Source organism: Nerophis lumbriciformis, linkage group LG23, assembly GCF_033978685.3.
Source record: "Nerophis lumbriciformis linkage group LG23, RoL_Nlum_v2.1, whole genome shotgun sequence".
Lineage (NCBI taxonomy): Eukaryota > Metazoa > Chordata > Actinopteri > Syngnathiformes > Syngnathidae > Nerophis > Nerophis lumbriciformis.
In genome coordinates, this window is record NC_084570.2 from 20,364,601 (window position 1) to 20,380,402 (window position 15,802).

A 15,802-nucleotide genomic window follows, 5' to 3' on the forward strand; every position below is an offset into this window, starting at 1 on the left:
TTATATATGTTTTTTTCCTTCTTTATTATGCATTTTTGGCCGGTGCGACTTCCACTCCGGAGCGATTTATAGTCCGAAAAATATGGTAATCGCCACTCCTCTTTAGTTTAAAGACTGCATACATCCGTCATTGGATTAGTGTTTTTGACACCTACTGTTGTTCTCTGAATATTTTCTTTTGATCAAACCTTTGCTAACGTTTCTCATTACAAAATAATAAAATCAGCTATCATTCCTGTTGATATCGTATCGAATGAATATATCGGTATTGGCCTATACTCAAGGATCCAATATAAATATCGTATCGGAAGTAACAAAGTTGATTAGAAAGAATAAAGTTGGGGGTCAGGGAGTGTGTTAGAGTGTGTGAGCTGGTCTGAGGCGTCAAAGAGGAATGTGACCTAAAGCAGTCTGAAAGCTCCTCCTAAGCTAATCTGCCATCCAATTAGACAGACTCAACAAATCTATTTGCTGCACAGCTACAGTTGTCCATCGTTTATTAACAATTAATTGGCTCCAGGCCGTGGTAAACTAATTTCCTCGAAGTATTAATAAATCAAATGGTTTTTTTTAATTAAAGCATAAGAAACTGTTTACGACCTTCTAGATATGTTTTTTTCACATAATTAGTGCTGTCTAAAGATGAAATAACACCTTTACACTCGTTTCACCCAATATAGCCATCAGTGCTATGGTTGTCACCCGGCCACTACAACACTGCCATGAAGTGGAAATACTTCATCACATCCTGGGTAATTCCTTCAAGTTAGTAAAGGGCTTCAATGTGCTGAAACCCCGTGTGTAAACGGTTCTGTCAAAACTCGGGTCAACGTGACAGTCGCAGCTAGGAATTAGCCGTGTTGTTAGCATTCTGTGTTGTTGTCCTGCCTTGCCACTTCACATCGCTCGCGCAACGACCACGACAAGAATCAGCCATTTAGTTCTTTAACATACATTCGATCGTAAAATCTATTGTCGTTCTTTTTACGGTTAGGGTTACTGTAAATTGAAAAACAGCACCACATTTTTTTACAGTAAAGTTCTGGGGACTGACTTGACATTATTTTTACAGTAAAATTCTACCGACTTAAAAATTTTCCCCGAATATTGACGTTTTTTTACACCAAATTACTGTAAAGTTGTGTGTATACATATTTATTACAGCATTTGTACCGTAAAATCTACAGTCATTATTTTTACAGAGAACGGTATCATTTTTACAGTAAAATCTTGGCAGTTGAGATGCCAATTTTTAACCATGAAATCTATACTTGTTTTTTTACAGTGTATTACTGTAAATTAAAAAACAGTACCACTGTTTTGGTGAAATTCTGGCGATTAAGCTGCCAAATTTTTTTCATACCGTAAAATCTATGGTCATTCTTTTTACAGTGCAGCACTGTAAGTTGTAAGAACTATCACTTTTATGTTTACGGTAAAATTCTGCCAGTGTTTTACCGTAATGTTTACCAAAATCTAGTGGGTTTTTTTCAACAAATTTATTGTACATTTAAAAAACAGCATCACTGTTATGTTTATGGTGAAATTCTGGTAATGAAGCTGACAGATTTTTTTGATTTTTTTTACCGTACAATCTATAGTCGTTCTTTTTTTTAGTGCTTTACTGTAAATTGAAAAACAGCACATTTTTTACAGTAAAGTTCTGGGGACTGAGCTGCCAGTATTTTTACAATAAAAGTCTACCGACATTAAGCATGTTCCCCAAATATTGATGGTTTTTACACCAAATTATTGTAAATTTGTGTGTATACATATGTATTACCACATTTTTATCGTAAAATCTACGATCGTTATTTTTACACAGAACGGCATAATTTTTACAATACAATCTTGGCAACTGAGCTGCCAATTTTTAACCATAAAATCTACGCTTGTTGTTTTTACAGTGTATTACTGTAAATTGAAAAACAGTGCCACTGTTATTTTTTGGTGAAATTCTGGCGATTAAGCTGCCAGATTTTTTTCATACCGTAAAATCTATGGCTGTTATTTATACAGTGCATTACTGTAAATTGTAAGAACAATCACTTTTATGTTTACGGTAAAATTCTGCCAGTGTTTTACCGTCATGTTTACCAAAATCTAAAATTTTACCTGAAAATGTAGTGTTTTTTTTAACAACAAATTTACTGTAAATTCAAAAAACAGTACCACTGTTATGTTTACGGTGAAATTCTGGCAACGAAGCTGACATTTGTTTTTTGTTTTTTACCGTAAAATCTATAGTCGTTCTTTTTTCAGTGATTTACTGTAAATTGAAAAACAGCACATTTTTTACAGTAAAGTTCTGTGGACTGAGCTGCCAGTATTTTTACAGTAAAAGTCTACCGACATAAGCATTTTCCCCAAATATTGATGGTTTTTACACCAAATTACTGTAAATATGTGTGTATACATATGTATTACCACATTTTTATCGTAAAATCTACGGTCATTATTTTTACAGAGAACGGTATAATTTTTACAGTAAAATCTTGGCAACTGAGCTACCAATTTTTAACCATAATATCTACGCTTGTTGTTTTTACACTGTATTACTGTAAATTGAAAAACAGTACCACTGTTATTTTTTGGTGGAATTCTGGCGATTAAGCTGCCAGATTTTTTTCATACCGTAAAATCTATGGCCGTTATTTTTACAGTGCATTACTGTAAATTGTAAGAACTATCACTTTTATGTTTACGGTAAAATTCTGCCAGTGTTTTACCGTCATGTTTACCAAAATCAAAAATTTTACCCGAAAATGTAGTGTTTTTTTACAACGAATGTACTGTAAATTCAAAAAACAGCACCACTGTTATGTTTACGGTGAAATTCTGGCAACGAAGCTGACATTTGTTTTTTTTTGTTTTTTACCGTAAAATCTATAGTTGTTCTTTTTTCAGTGCTTTACTGTAAATTGAAAAACAGCACATTTTTTACAGTAAAGTTCTGGGGGCCGAGGTGACATTATTTTACAGAAAAAGTCTACCGACAAACATTTTCCCCAAATATTGATGTTTTCTACACCAAATTACTGTAAATTGTAAAACTATACTACTTTGTGTATACATATTTATTACCGCATTTTTACCGTAAAATCTACGATCGTTATTTTTACAGAGAACGGTATCAATTTTACAGTAAAATCTTGGCAATTGAGCTGCCAATTTTTAACCATGAAATCTACGCTTCTTGTTTTTACAGTGTATTACTGTAAATTGAAAAACAGTACCACTGTTATTTTTAAAGTGCCAGATTTTTTTTTTTGTATCGTTATATCTATGGTTGTTCTTTTTACATTGCATTACTATAAATGTAAAAACTATCACTTTTGTGTTAAAGGTCAATTCTGCCCTTTTGAGCTGCCATTGTCTTCATTAAAATGTTGTCCTTCAACATACAGGGTCAAAGGTCAATCGGGGGAGCTGATGACCAAGACTCGGACACGGAGGGCAAACGTCGGAGAAACGCAGCAGAGGAGTCGTAGGACGGCGCTCTGCTCTATCAGTTCACCCGGACCTCGGTGGTGTCCCAGCCATGCTCCTCAGAGGACTGAGACCCTCAAACACGTTATTTCTCTGTCCACACGAACCTATTCAAGTCCGAACCCACAGAACAAGAACTGGAACACTTGGTGCACTTTATCGCTGAAACTTGAAACGACAAGCTAGCCTACAGGAAGTAATGATACACATTTTATTTGTACAGTTTCTGAATATCATTGTTTCATGTTTTATTTTGAAACTTCAATAATTGATGTTATTGATGCTGCGGACTACATTTTGTCTTTTCTGTCAAATATTTATCTATGATATTACCAGGAAGCTAGCTGATTAAATGTAACATTTTATGGTAAAATACTGTACTGGCAGCTTAATGGGCAGAATTTTACTCTAAAAATAAAAGTGGCACCGTTTTTCAATCTAAAATAATGATGTTAAAAAAAATAAAAAATAAAACACCGTACATTTTCGGCTAATTTTCAGCTTTTGTTGACTTTACAGTGAAAAAAAACTGTCAGCTCAGTCGCCAGAATTTTAATGTAAAAAAATATGCTACAATTTTCCAATTTACAGAAATGCACTGTAAAAAATTGACGGTAAAATTTACGGTTGTTGAATGTTAACGTAAAAAAATAAAAGTGATATGTTTTTACATTTACAGTGATGCACTGTGAAAACAACAACCATAGATTTCACAGTGCTCAAAAAATCTGGTATTTGACAGAATTTTACCGTAACTGTAACAGCGATACCGTGTATAAATTTACAGTAATTCTGTATTAAAAGATAATAATTCGGGTAAAATTTAGATTTTGGTGAACTTCACGGTAAAAGAAATGGTCAGCTCAGTCGCCAGAATTTTAATGTAAAAAAATTGGATACTCTTTTTCAATTTACAATAATGCACTGTAAAAACGACCGTAAATTTTACGGGAAAAAAACTGGCAGCTCAATAGCCAGAATGTTAACGTAAAAAATAAAAGGGATATGTTTTTACATTTACAGTAATGCACTGTGAAAACAACAACTGTAGATTTCACAGGGCTCAAAAATTCTGGTAGCTTATTTGACAGAATTTTACCGTAACTGTAACAGTGGTACCGTGTTTAAATTTAGAGTAATTCTGTGTTGAAAAAAAATAATTCGGAGTATAATTTTGATTTTGGTGGGCTTTACGGTAAAAAAAAATGTGATACTGTCTTTTTCAATTTACAGTGATGCACTGTAAAAAAAAAAAACGTAGATGTTACAGTAAATAACTGGCAGCTCAATCGTCAGAATTTTTCCGTCAAAATAAAAGTGATACAGCTTTTACATTTATAGTAATACACTGTAAAAAACGCAACCATCTGTTTGACGGTAAATATAATGTAATAAATATGTTCATCTACTGTTGTATTGTTTTTCAGTTTACATGAATTTGGTGTTAAAAATGTCAATATTCGGGTAAAATGTTTGTCGGTAGACTTAACTGTAAAAAAAAAAAAAAAACATGGTGCCAAAAAAACTAGCTACTCAAAAGGTCAGAATTTTATTATAAAATAAAAGCATCAATGTTTTTACATTTACAGTAATGCACTGTAAAAAAAAAAAACGACCATAGATTGTACGATAAAAATACGGTAATTAATATGTATACATAAATAATGTTTGTTGGTAGACTTTTACTGTAAAAAATACTGTCGGTTCAGTCCCAAAACCTTTACTGTGAAAAACATGGTGCTGTTTTTTAATTTACAGTAATCCACAGTAAAAACAACGGATGTAGATTTTACGCTACAAAAAATACTTAGTCGCCAGAATTTTAACAAAAACATAACAGTAATATTGTTTTTCAATTTCCAGTAATTTTGTTGTAAAAAAAACAAAAAACTGTAAATTTTCAAATAAAATGTTTTATTTTTCTGTAGACAATACGGTCAAAATACTGTCAGCTCAGTCGGCAAAATTTTACGGTAAAAATAACTGATAGTTTTTACATTTACGCTAATACACTGCAAAAAGAAAATTCGTACATTTTACCGTAAAACAAAAAAAACATCTGCCAGATTAGTCGCCAGAATTTTACCCTAACAATAAGAATGATTTTTCTGTTTTTCGATTTACAATAATTTTGTTGTAAAAAAAAAAAACACTGTAAATTTTCAAGTAAAACTTTTGATTTTGGTAGGCATTACGGTTCAAATACTGTCAGCTCAGTCGCCAGAATTTTACTGCGAAAATAACAGTGATAGTTTTTACATTTACAGTAATGCACTGTAAAAAGAACGTCCGTACATTTTACGAAAAATTAAAATAAACAAAACTATCTGCCAGATTAGTTGCCAGAATTTTACAGTAAAAATAACTGATACATTTTACATTTACAGTAATACACTGTAAAAAGAACGTCCGTACATTTTACGGTTAAAAAAAAAAAAAAAAAAAAAAAAAAAAAATGCCAGATTAGTCGCCAGAATGTTACCGTAAAAATAAGAGTGGTACTGTTTTTCAATTTACAGTAATGTTGTTGTAAAAAAAAAAAAACACTTTAAATTTTCAGGTAAAATTTTTGATTTTGGTAGGCATTACGGTAAAAAAAAAAAAAAACGTCCGTACATTTTACGGTAAAAACAAACAAACAAAAAAAACATCTGCCAGATTTGTAGCCAGAATTTTACAGTAAAAATAACTGTGATAGTTTTTACAGTAATGCACTGTAAAAAGAACGTCCGTACATTTTACAGTAAAAAAAACCAAAACACAACATCTGCCAGATTAGTCGCCAGAATTTTACCATAAAAATAAGAGTGGTACTGTTTTTCAATTTACAGTAATTCACTGTAAAAAAAAAAATTAAAATAATAAAACACTGTACATTCAAACTCTGGCAACTGTGCTGCATTCCTTTTTACAGCAAAATGTACATTTTTATTTTTATTTTTTTAGAGAGTATGACACTCAACATGTGTAATCTGATTACTTGAAATAAATAGTTACATGCTGAGTTCCTATGATGCTGGTACAGGTGGTCTCTGGGTTACAAACAAATTATGTTCCTTCGACGGGGATTTCCTTTCTTTTCTTTTTTTTGGCGCACTGCCCCCAGAATAGTCCACCTGGGAGACATTATGGAGGTTCAAGTTAAAACGGTAACTAAATAAAAACAGTTTTTGCGACCGTGTTAGTAGACTATGAGAGTGCTTTGGTAACCAGAGAACCACCTGTGTATGTAATTAGCAGCCTTATGTATCATATGTGTATGTACGTGTCATACTTGAAAAGAAAACTGCACTTTTTTAAAAGCCTCTTAAAAGCTTTTTAAAAACACCCTTTTCTGTGCGTTCTAAACAGTCAAAAACTACCAAATGGGCAAAATTCCCCCCGAAAAAGAGCAGTTTTCCTTTCAACTACAAATATTTTTGAAGTATTTCTCTGTAATCTGAACATGATTCCCTATTTCCTGTCTGACTGTGAACATGTGATCAGCAAGCTGTACATTCAGGTGTGCTTGGAGGGAGCAGCCACGTGTGACTGATGCCTTACCGTATCCATGGTTACGCGAGGGTCGATCCACGGAAGCGAAATAGGCGGATCGTGCTTAAGTGGCTGCAGGGTTCCACTTCTGCACACATGAATATTATATTGGCAAGAATGAAGAATACATGAATATTATGTTGACACAAATGAAGAATAAATGAATATTATGTTGACGTAAATAAAGAATAAATGGAGAAGATCAAACATGTTTCATTCATTTGGAAATAAAACAAGGTTCTTGCCAAAAACTGCTGTTACAAAGATTGTGTCAATAATCCCATATTGATGACTGAAAGGCTCGCTAGAAAAATCCATGAAACATAAGGATAATATTAGCATGCTAGCATGTTAACGTTGGCAAGCTAGCAGTTAGCATGCATGAAGTGACATAATATTTGACTCTGACGTGTACAAATGTAGGCGAAAGGCAAAAAAATATTTGACTCTGAGGTCTGTATGAGCAAAAATGTGTGGAAAAAGCTAGTATTTGCTAATATTAGCATGCTAGCATGGTAACGTTAGCAAGCTAGTAATTGACTAACATATTAAGGAGCATTTTGACTTTGGAAGAGTTTGAGTCGTTTGAGAAACATGAAAATCAAAACACTTAAGTAGAAAATAAGTGTTATGGAAGTAACAATATATTTGACTCTGAGGTGTATACCCATAGATATTTTATAAGGGTACGCAGCATCGACCGCTACTGCCTACTGGCGCTGACGAGACGCGGGGCCGCCATCTTGGAGTGGTGAGCCGCTCCACTCAGTGCAATTCATTTGGCAGGAGCAATGAACTGTCAACGCATTTAATTCATCTTACCTCACTGAATACCACTGATTTTCACGCGTTTTTTTTTGTCATACGTGTAGCTACGATAAAGGACACATGTTTTGGCGTGTTTTATTATTCATAGTTTGCTTAACAGTAATAGAATATTCTTATATGCTATAAAGTGACCAGACGTCCAAGATCAAAACTGGGAATATAATCCCAGAGAAGGGGGAAAAAAACAGTCAGCTATTTTTAAGTTGAAGAAACAATATGACTAGGTTATATATACATGCGTATATCCTACATAAACAATGTATGAATACATTAGATATCTATATATCTTAGGACCTATAGACTGTATCTCTGTTGCTGCAGCAGCAGAGAGTTTATTCTGTCTTGACACTTTGTATTGATATTTTGTATTACATTCTTCCCTTAAATGATCATGTTTACACTGATTGTTTTATATGTATTTTTTATGTATGTCGCTTTGGATAAAAGCGTTTGCCAAATACTTAAACATAAACATATATAAACCACCTGAAAGTCTTTATATCAGCTAAAACCACCAATCTGTTTCACTGGATTCAGAATAAAACCAAATGCTGTTTTACCCAACAATGTTAGTATTTGAATATTGTTACTTGAAGACTTATTCCTGGTTACAATTATACTGTTAAGAAAGTATTGTCTTATACTTTGCCTAAAATGAGAATGCATCATAATCAGTGGCGGCTGGTGAATTTTGTTTTAGGTGGGGCTGAAAGTTTGTAAACCAAACCTCCCCCAGAAGATTTCTTTGTGATTTTCACATACAAATTAAGCATTCTGGTGCATTCTGACAAAATAATGAAGACAAAATAAAACATTTCATAGGTTTGCAGAGAACTATATACAATATGCACACTGAAGGCATGATGCTACCATAGGTTTGCAGAGAACTATATACAATATATATATGTATATATTGTGTATATATATGTATACATATTGAATATATACTTCTCAACTCTGTGGTAATATTCTTTTCACAAAATATAACCAATAGTACGTTAATGTTAAATCTTACTTGTGAAAAGTAATCCCCCGATTCCTATTTTCAACAGTTCTCATTTGAGCAGGAAACCGCTGAACACCATCTTTGTTTTCTACCTGTCAACTGTCAGTTTAGGCTGCTCGCCAGCTCCTCGTCACCACTTCAAGATGGCGGCCGAATTTTTCGGGTCACAGCAGACAATGCTGTGTCTACTTATAAAATGTCTATGTGTATACCTGCAAAATTAGCTAAAAAGCTAACATGCATGTCTGAACATGTTAAAAGTCAACATGGTAGAGGTAATATTAATACATTAACAAAATGTTTGACTCTGAGGTACATACTGTAATAATCCAGAAATGTAGGCTCATACCACTTCTTTGTCTGTCTTGTCTTTATAGTACAAGATGCAATTCAACCACACAACAACTCCAATGTGTGTGTTAAGATTGTATATATCTGCGCTCTTACTCTGTGTAGCTTTGTTGTAGAGGTTGGATGTTGTAGCGCATGTTCTCCACTTGGGGCGCTCTGGTGCTGTGTAGTGTTTAACACCGCAGCAGTTGTGTGTTCAACAGGAGAAGAAGAATAAAGTATCCTCGGTGAGAGGACGTTGATGATCGGACTCGATGAAAGTGTCGTTCATGTGCACGCATAAAGAACTCCATTAAGCTCAAACACCTTAACAGGTTATGGTGCCCAGGAACCCCAGAGATTCCAGCCAACTCAAGCAAACAAGGCCAGGTAGCGTTGAGTCGACGCACGGACAGAGAAGCCAAGAAAGTTTGCAGGTGTGGACTTGAGCTAACAGAGGAGAACTGCTTGACCAAGGATAAAGGTATTGCAAACGTGAAGTATTACACGGAGCATAAAAGTGACTTTAGCCAATAAAGTAGCGTGTACCCTCGAAGAAGAAGTAACCGCGGTAAAGTTTGAGCTAATTAGCATAGCATAGTGCTAAAGTGCGGAGCTTAAACAAATATGGCGGCTCGTACTACTGGAGCAGTATCCCCGCAACTGTACTTTGATGGATCCGAAAGCAAGTATGACCTTTGGGAAGCAAGATTTTTGGGACACTTACATATTTTAAAGTTGAAAGACACTGTTCTAAATGAACCAGTAGGAGAAGAGCAAGCAGCAGCGGACAGAATAAAGAATCCAGACTGCTATGCAGAGCTCATCAGGTTGATCGATGATAAAAGCTTGTCTTTAATAAGACATGATGCTGCATACGATGGCAGGAAAGCACTGAAAATACTGAGGGACCATTACTCAGGAAAAAGCAAGCCACGAATAATCAACCTGTACACGTCCTTGACAAAACTACGGAACGCAGACAGAGAGTCAACTACGGACTACATCATCAGAGCAGAAAACCTGATTACAGCACTTCGTGATGCCGGTGAGACTCTCAGTGATAGTCTGATCATAGCCATGATTCTTGGAGGCCTACCTGACTCTTACAAGCCATTAGCTGTACATGTAACGCAAAATGAAGACAATGTGACATTTACAGATTTCAAAAGAAGATTACGTATTTACGAAGAGTCAGAGAAAATTAGTACTGCTGAGCCAACAGACAATGTGATGAAAACGTTCACAAAACAAGATAGAAATATCCAGAAGAAGTACACCAGCAGCACTCAAAGTAGAAGTGAAGATGGAGATCTGACATGTTTCAAATGTGGATTAAAAGGACACAGAGCAAGAATGTGTATCCGAAAAGTGTGGTGCAACTTTTGTAAGAGCAACACACACCAAGAAACCATATGCAAAAAGAAAGATAAACGAGACAATGTCAGAAAGGTTACGGATGAACAATCCAATGATTACCTCTTCAAAGCGGCACAAGAAGAAAGTGAGTCAGCACCCAAAATAAAGATGAAAGGCATTATGGTGGATGCAGGAGCGACATCCCACATTGTAAATGATGTAAATAACTTTACAAGCTTTGACAACACTTTTCAACCAGAGACTCATTCAGTGGAACTAGCTGATGGGACAAGATGCAGTGGAATGGCCCAAGGAAGAGGAACAGCAACGATACATCTAGTGGACAGCGATGGACGACAACACAGGGCACAACTACGAAATGCTCTGTACATGCCCTCATATCCCCACAACATCTTTTCAGTGGCGAGAGCAGCCGACGGAGGAGCAACCATAACGTTCAAGAAAAGAGAGAGCCACATGATCACTAAAGATGGTAACAGATTTAACATAAACGAAAATGAGAAGCTATATTATCTACCAACTGTTGATGCAAATGAAGATCAGTGTAAAGTTTGTCATGACGTACAAACATGGCACGAGATTCTAGGGCACTGCAACTATGATGATGTAATCAAACTCCAAACTGTGGTCAAAGGTATGGTAATTAAGGGAAATGTTGTTAAGCCAGATCAGATGTGTGAAATATGTACAAAAGGCAAGTTTACCCAAACGAGAAATAGGGAGCTAGATGCTAAAGCAAATAAACCCCTGGAGTTAATCCATACAGACCTAGAAGGGCCAATGAAAACTGAGAGCATAGAAGGACACAAATACGCACAATGTTTCACAGATGACTATTCAGGTGCTGTATTAGTATATTTTCTTAAGTCAAAAAGTGATGCAATTGCTGCAACAGAAAAGTTCTTAGCAGATGTAGCACCCTATGGAGATGTGAAGTGTATACGTTCAGACAACGGCACTGAGTTTACAAACAGAGAGTTCCAAATGTTACTAACAAAGAACAAAATAAGACATGAGACGTCAGCGCCTTATTCGCCACACCAAAATGGCACAGCAGAGAGAGAATGGCGAACACTGTTTGACATGGCTAGATGCTTACTGATAGAAAGCAAATTACCAAACTATTTGTGGAACTATGCCATTCAAACAGCAGCTCATGTTAGAAACAGGTGTTACAATAGACGGACAAAGAAAACAGCATATGAGTTACTTACAGGAAAAGTACCAAATGTGTCACAAATGCAAAAGTTTGGGTCTACATGTTTTAGTTACAAACAAGAAAAAGGAAAACTAGACTCCAAAAGTGAGCAGGGCATTTTCATAGGATATGATAAAAACAGCCCAGCCTTCCTTGTATATTATCCAGAAATGGAAAAGGTCCAAAAGATCAGATTGGTGAGATTCGCAACCAAAACAAGTGTAGATAGAGAGACACAAACTTTGGAGCCATACGCAGGACATGACATTGGAAACAGAGACAATGCAGTCTGTGACAGTGACCAGAAGGATGAGGACAGAGTTCAACCTGAAAACAGAACTGAGGATTTAAATGAGCAGGAAGATGTGGAACAGTCAGCGGCAAATGCCGAAACAGAAATCAGAAATAATCCATTCAGGATAAAACAAAAGCCAGTTTATTTACAAGATTTTGAGACCGATGATTCATTGGACAGATTACAAACACGCGTTGATTTCCGTTATCGAGCAGTTTGTGACATTCCAGAAACTGATCAGGAAGCCGTGTTATCATCCAAGTCAATGCACTGGAAAAACGCCATGGATGAGGAGATGAACTCACTAGTGGAAAATGACACATTCCAGTTGACTGACTTACCACCAGGTAAGCGAGCTTTAAAAGCAAAGTGGGTTTATGCACTCAAAACAGACACAGATGGATCTAATAAATATAAGGCGAGATTTGTTGCCAAAGGATACGACCAGAAAGTAGGAACTGATTACGAAGAGACGTTTTCACCGACAGCTGACATGTTAAGTGTAAGAATTCTCATGCAGAAGGCGGCACAGGAGGACCTAATCTTACATCAGATGGACGTGAAGACCGCGTATCTGCACGCACCCATAGACTGTGAAATCTATTTAGAACAACCACAAGGATACGAGAAAAACTCTAACACTGGTGAAAAACTGGTATGTAAACTGAACAAATCATTGTATGGACTCAAACAGTCGGGCAGAAACTGGAATACAGTGTTACACACCCATTTATGTGAAAATGACTTTGTGCAAAATGAAGCAGATCATTGTGTGTACACAAGAGAAAAATATGGTCAAAAGGTAATACTTATTATTAGGGTAGATGACCTTATTTTAGCTGCTTCAAGTGAAAAATCAATGCAGGATGTAAAAAGAATGTTAACTCAGAGATTCAAAATGAAGGATTTGGGAATCCTAAAACATTTCTTAGGAATAGACTTTGCACGAACAAATGGACTAGTCAAAATGTCACAAGAGAGATATGTGAAAAAGGTTTTACAAAGGTTTGATATGGAAAATTGTAAACCAAGAGAAACTCCTTGTGAACCAAAACTTGATTACGCAAAAAATGCTGAAAAGTTGAAACAACCAAGACAGTACAGAGAAGCAGTGGGAAGTTTAATTTACTTATCCACATGCACTCGACCTGACATAAGCTTTGTTGTGAGTAAACTATCTCAACACTTTAATGAACCTACTATGGAACATTGGAATACAGTGAAACATGTATTCAGATACCTAAAAGGTACATCAGAACAAGGACTTAACTTCAAGAAGAATGTAACTGAAAGACTCGGTCTGACAGTTTACTGTGATGCAAGTTGGGCATCAAATGAAACAGACAGACGTAGCACATCAGGCTATTGTGCAACTTTGTGTGAAGGCAGTTCATTCATTTCATGGAAGACAAGAAAACAACCAACAGTAGCTCTTTCTACCTGTGAAGCAGAGTACATTTCGTTAGCTTCAGCTATAAAGGAGTGTCTTTACATTGAACAGCTACTAAAAGGACTTGATAACTATCAATATGTTAAAACTAAAGTGTACGAAGATAACCTAGGTACGATTGCACTCACTAAAAATCCTGTTAACAGACAAAGATGCAAACACATTGATGTGAAATACCATTTCATAAGAGACATTGTTGCTACTGGTAGGGTATTACTGGAATATTGCCCTACAGAACAAATGGTTGCTGATATCCTGACAAAACCAGCTACTAAACAGAAGTTGAAATGTTTTTCACAGAATATGTTTGGCATTTTGGGATAAAGACTAGAAGGAGGAATCTTAACAAAACAGGATGATGGAAGATGTTCTTGAAATATTGTTTACAAATTGGTTTAACACAGTGAGCTAATAGCGAGTGGGGGTGTTAAGATTGTATATATCTGCGCTCTTACTCTGTGTAGCTTTGTTGTAGAGGTTGGATGTTGTAGCGCATGTTCTCCACTTGGGGCGCTCTGGTGCTGTGTAGTGTTTAACACCGCAGCAGTTGTGTGTTCAACAGGGGAAGAAGAATAAAGTATCCTCGGTGAGAGGACGTTGATGATCGGACTCGATGAAAGTGTCGTTCATGTGCACGCATAAAGAACTCCATTAAGCTCAAACACCTTAACAGTGTGTCTCCTTCCTTTCCCGGCACTACTCAAATACTTACTTCCTGTCAACAACGCCACTCCCCCCGGAAGTCCCGCCCTCCAGCCAAAGTCATTGGCTAACACACCGTATCCAGCCGCTACCATAGACATCTTATAAGTAGACGAAGCATTGGCTGCTGTGACGTGAGAAATTCGGCCGCCATCTTGAAGTGGTGATGAGGAGCCGGCGAGCAACCTAAACTGACAGTTGACAGGTAGAAAACGATGCCGGGCTGGTGTTCAGCGTTTTCCTGCTCAAATGAGCTGATTGTTGAAAATAGGAATGGGGGGATTACTTTTCACAAGTAAGATTTAACATTAACGTACTATTGGTTGTATTTTGTGAAAAGAATATTACCACAGAGTTGAGAAGGAGTAAAGATCTTCAATAGTACTGAAATCGCAGCCGCTAGCAAACAAGAGTATGACCATAATAGAATTGCTTGTCAATGAAATTAATTCAATTTAAAAATGTCATACTTGAATAACATAAAGTTGAAATAAATGATGAAGATAAAGTTTGTAAAAGCCAACAGGGGTAAAAGTTAGGACCACAGTCCATATTGTGTAGGGGGCGGGGGTAATATATGTTAGCTAACTAGAAAATCAGATGGACAGTGGCTATACAGTATTATACAAGTCTACATTTCAAATCTCATGCACCTCAACAAAAATGATCCTAAATTTTTGTTTAGTACAGTAGCATTGCTAACCCAACAAGGGACTCCTCCCAGTAGCTCCACCCACTCGGCAGATGACTTTATGAATTTCTTTAATAAGAAAATTGAACTCATTAGTAAGGAGATTAAAAACAATGCATCGCAGCTACAACTGGGTTCTATTAACACAGATACGACTATATACACGACGGATACTGCCCTCCAAAATAGTTTCTCTCTCTTTGATGAAATAACCTTGGAGGAATTGTTAAGATGTGTAAATGGGACAAAACAAACAACATGTTTACTTGACCCATTTCCTGGGAAACTTATCAAGGAGCTTTTTGTATTATTAGGTCCATCAGTGCTAAATATTATAAACTTATCACTTTCCTCTGGAACTGTACCACTAGCATTCAAAAAAGCGGTTATTCATCCTCTACTCAAAAGACCTAACCTCGACCCTGACCTCATGGTAAACTACCGGCCGGTATCCCACCCTTCCATTTATCTCGAAAATCCTCGAAAAAATTGTTGCACAGCAGCTAAATGAACACTTAGCGTCTAACAATCTCTGTGAACCCTTTCAATCCGGTTTGGCAAATCACTCTACGGAGACAGCCCTCGCAAAAATGACTAATGATCTACTGCTAACGATGGATTCTGATGCGTCATCTATGTTGCTGCTTCTTGATCTTAGCGCTGCTTTTGATACCGTCGATCATAATATTTTATTAGAGCGTATCAAAACACGTTTTGGTATGTCAGACGTAGCCTTGTCGTGGTTCAACTCTTATCTTACTGACAGGATGCAGTGCGTCTCCCATAACAATGTGACCTCGGACTATGTTAAGGTAACGTGCCGAGTCTCCCAGGGTTCGGTTCTTGGCCCTGCACTCTTTAGTATTTACATGCTGCCGCTAGATGACATCATACGCAAA

General features: G+C 36.3%; 1 protein-coding gene and 1 long non-coding RNA gene across 2 annotated transcripts in view; one reads left to right on the forward strand and one right to left on the reverse strand.

Moving 5' to 3' along the window:
• LOC133622346 (uncharacterized) overlaps positions 1–7,097 on the reverse strand; it is a 42,287-nt gene extending 35,190 nt beyond the window's left edge. The window contains exon 1 of the long non-coding RNA XR_009817760.1: positions 7,033–7,097. This is a non-coding gene — a long non-coding RNA (uncharacterized lncRNA). The remainder of the gene's footprint in view (positions 1–7,032) is intronic.
• rp1l1a (rp1 like 1a) overlaps positions 1–7,362 on the forward strand; it is a 33,139-nt gene extending 25,777 nt beyond the window's left edge. The window contains 1 exon segment of the mRNA XM_061984975.2: positions 3,408–7,362. Within this exon segment, the coding sequence (XP_061840959.1) occupies positions 3,408–3,491 (84 nt within the window). The 3' untranslated portion in view covers positions 3,492–7,362.
• Positions 7,363–15,802: the final 8,440 nt, after the last annotated feature.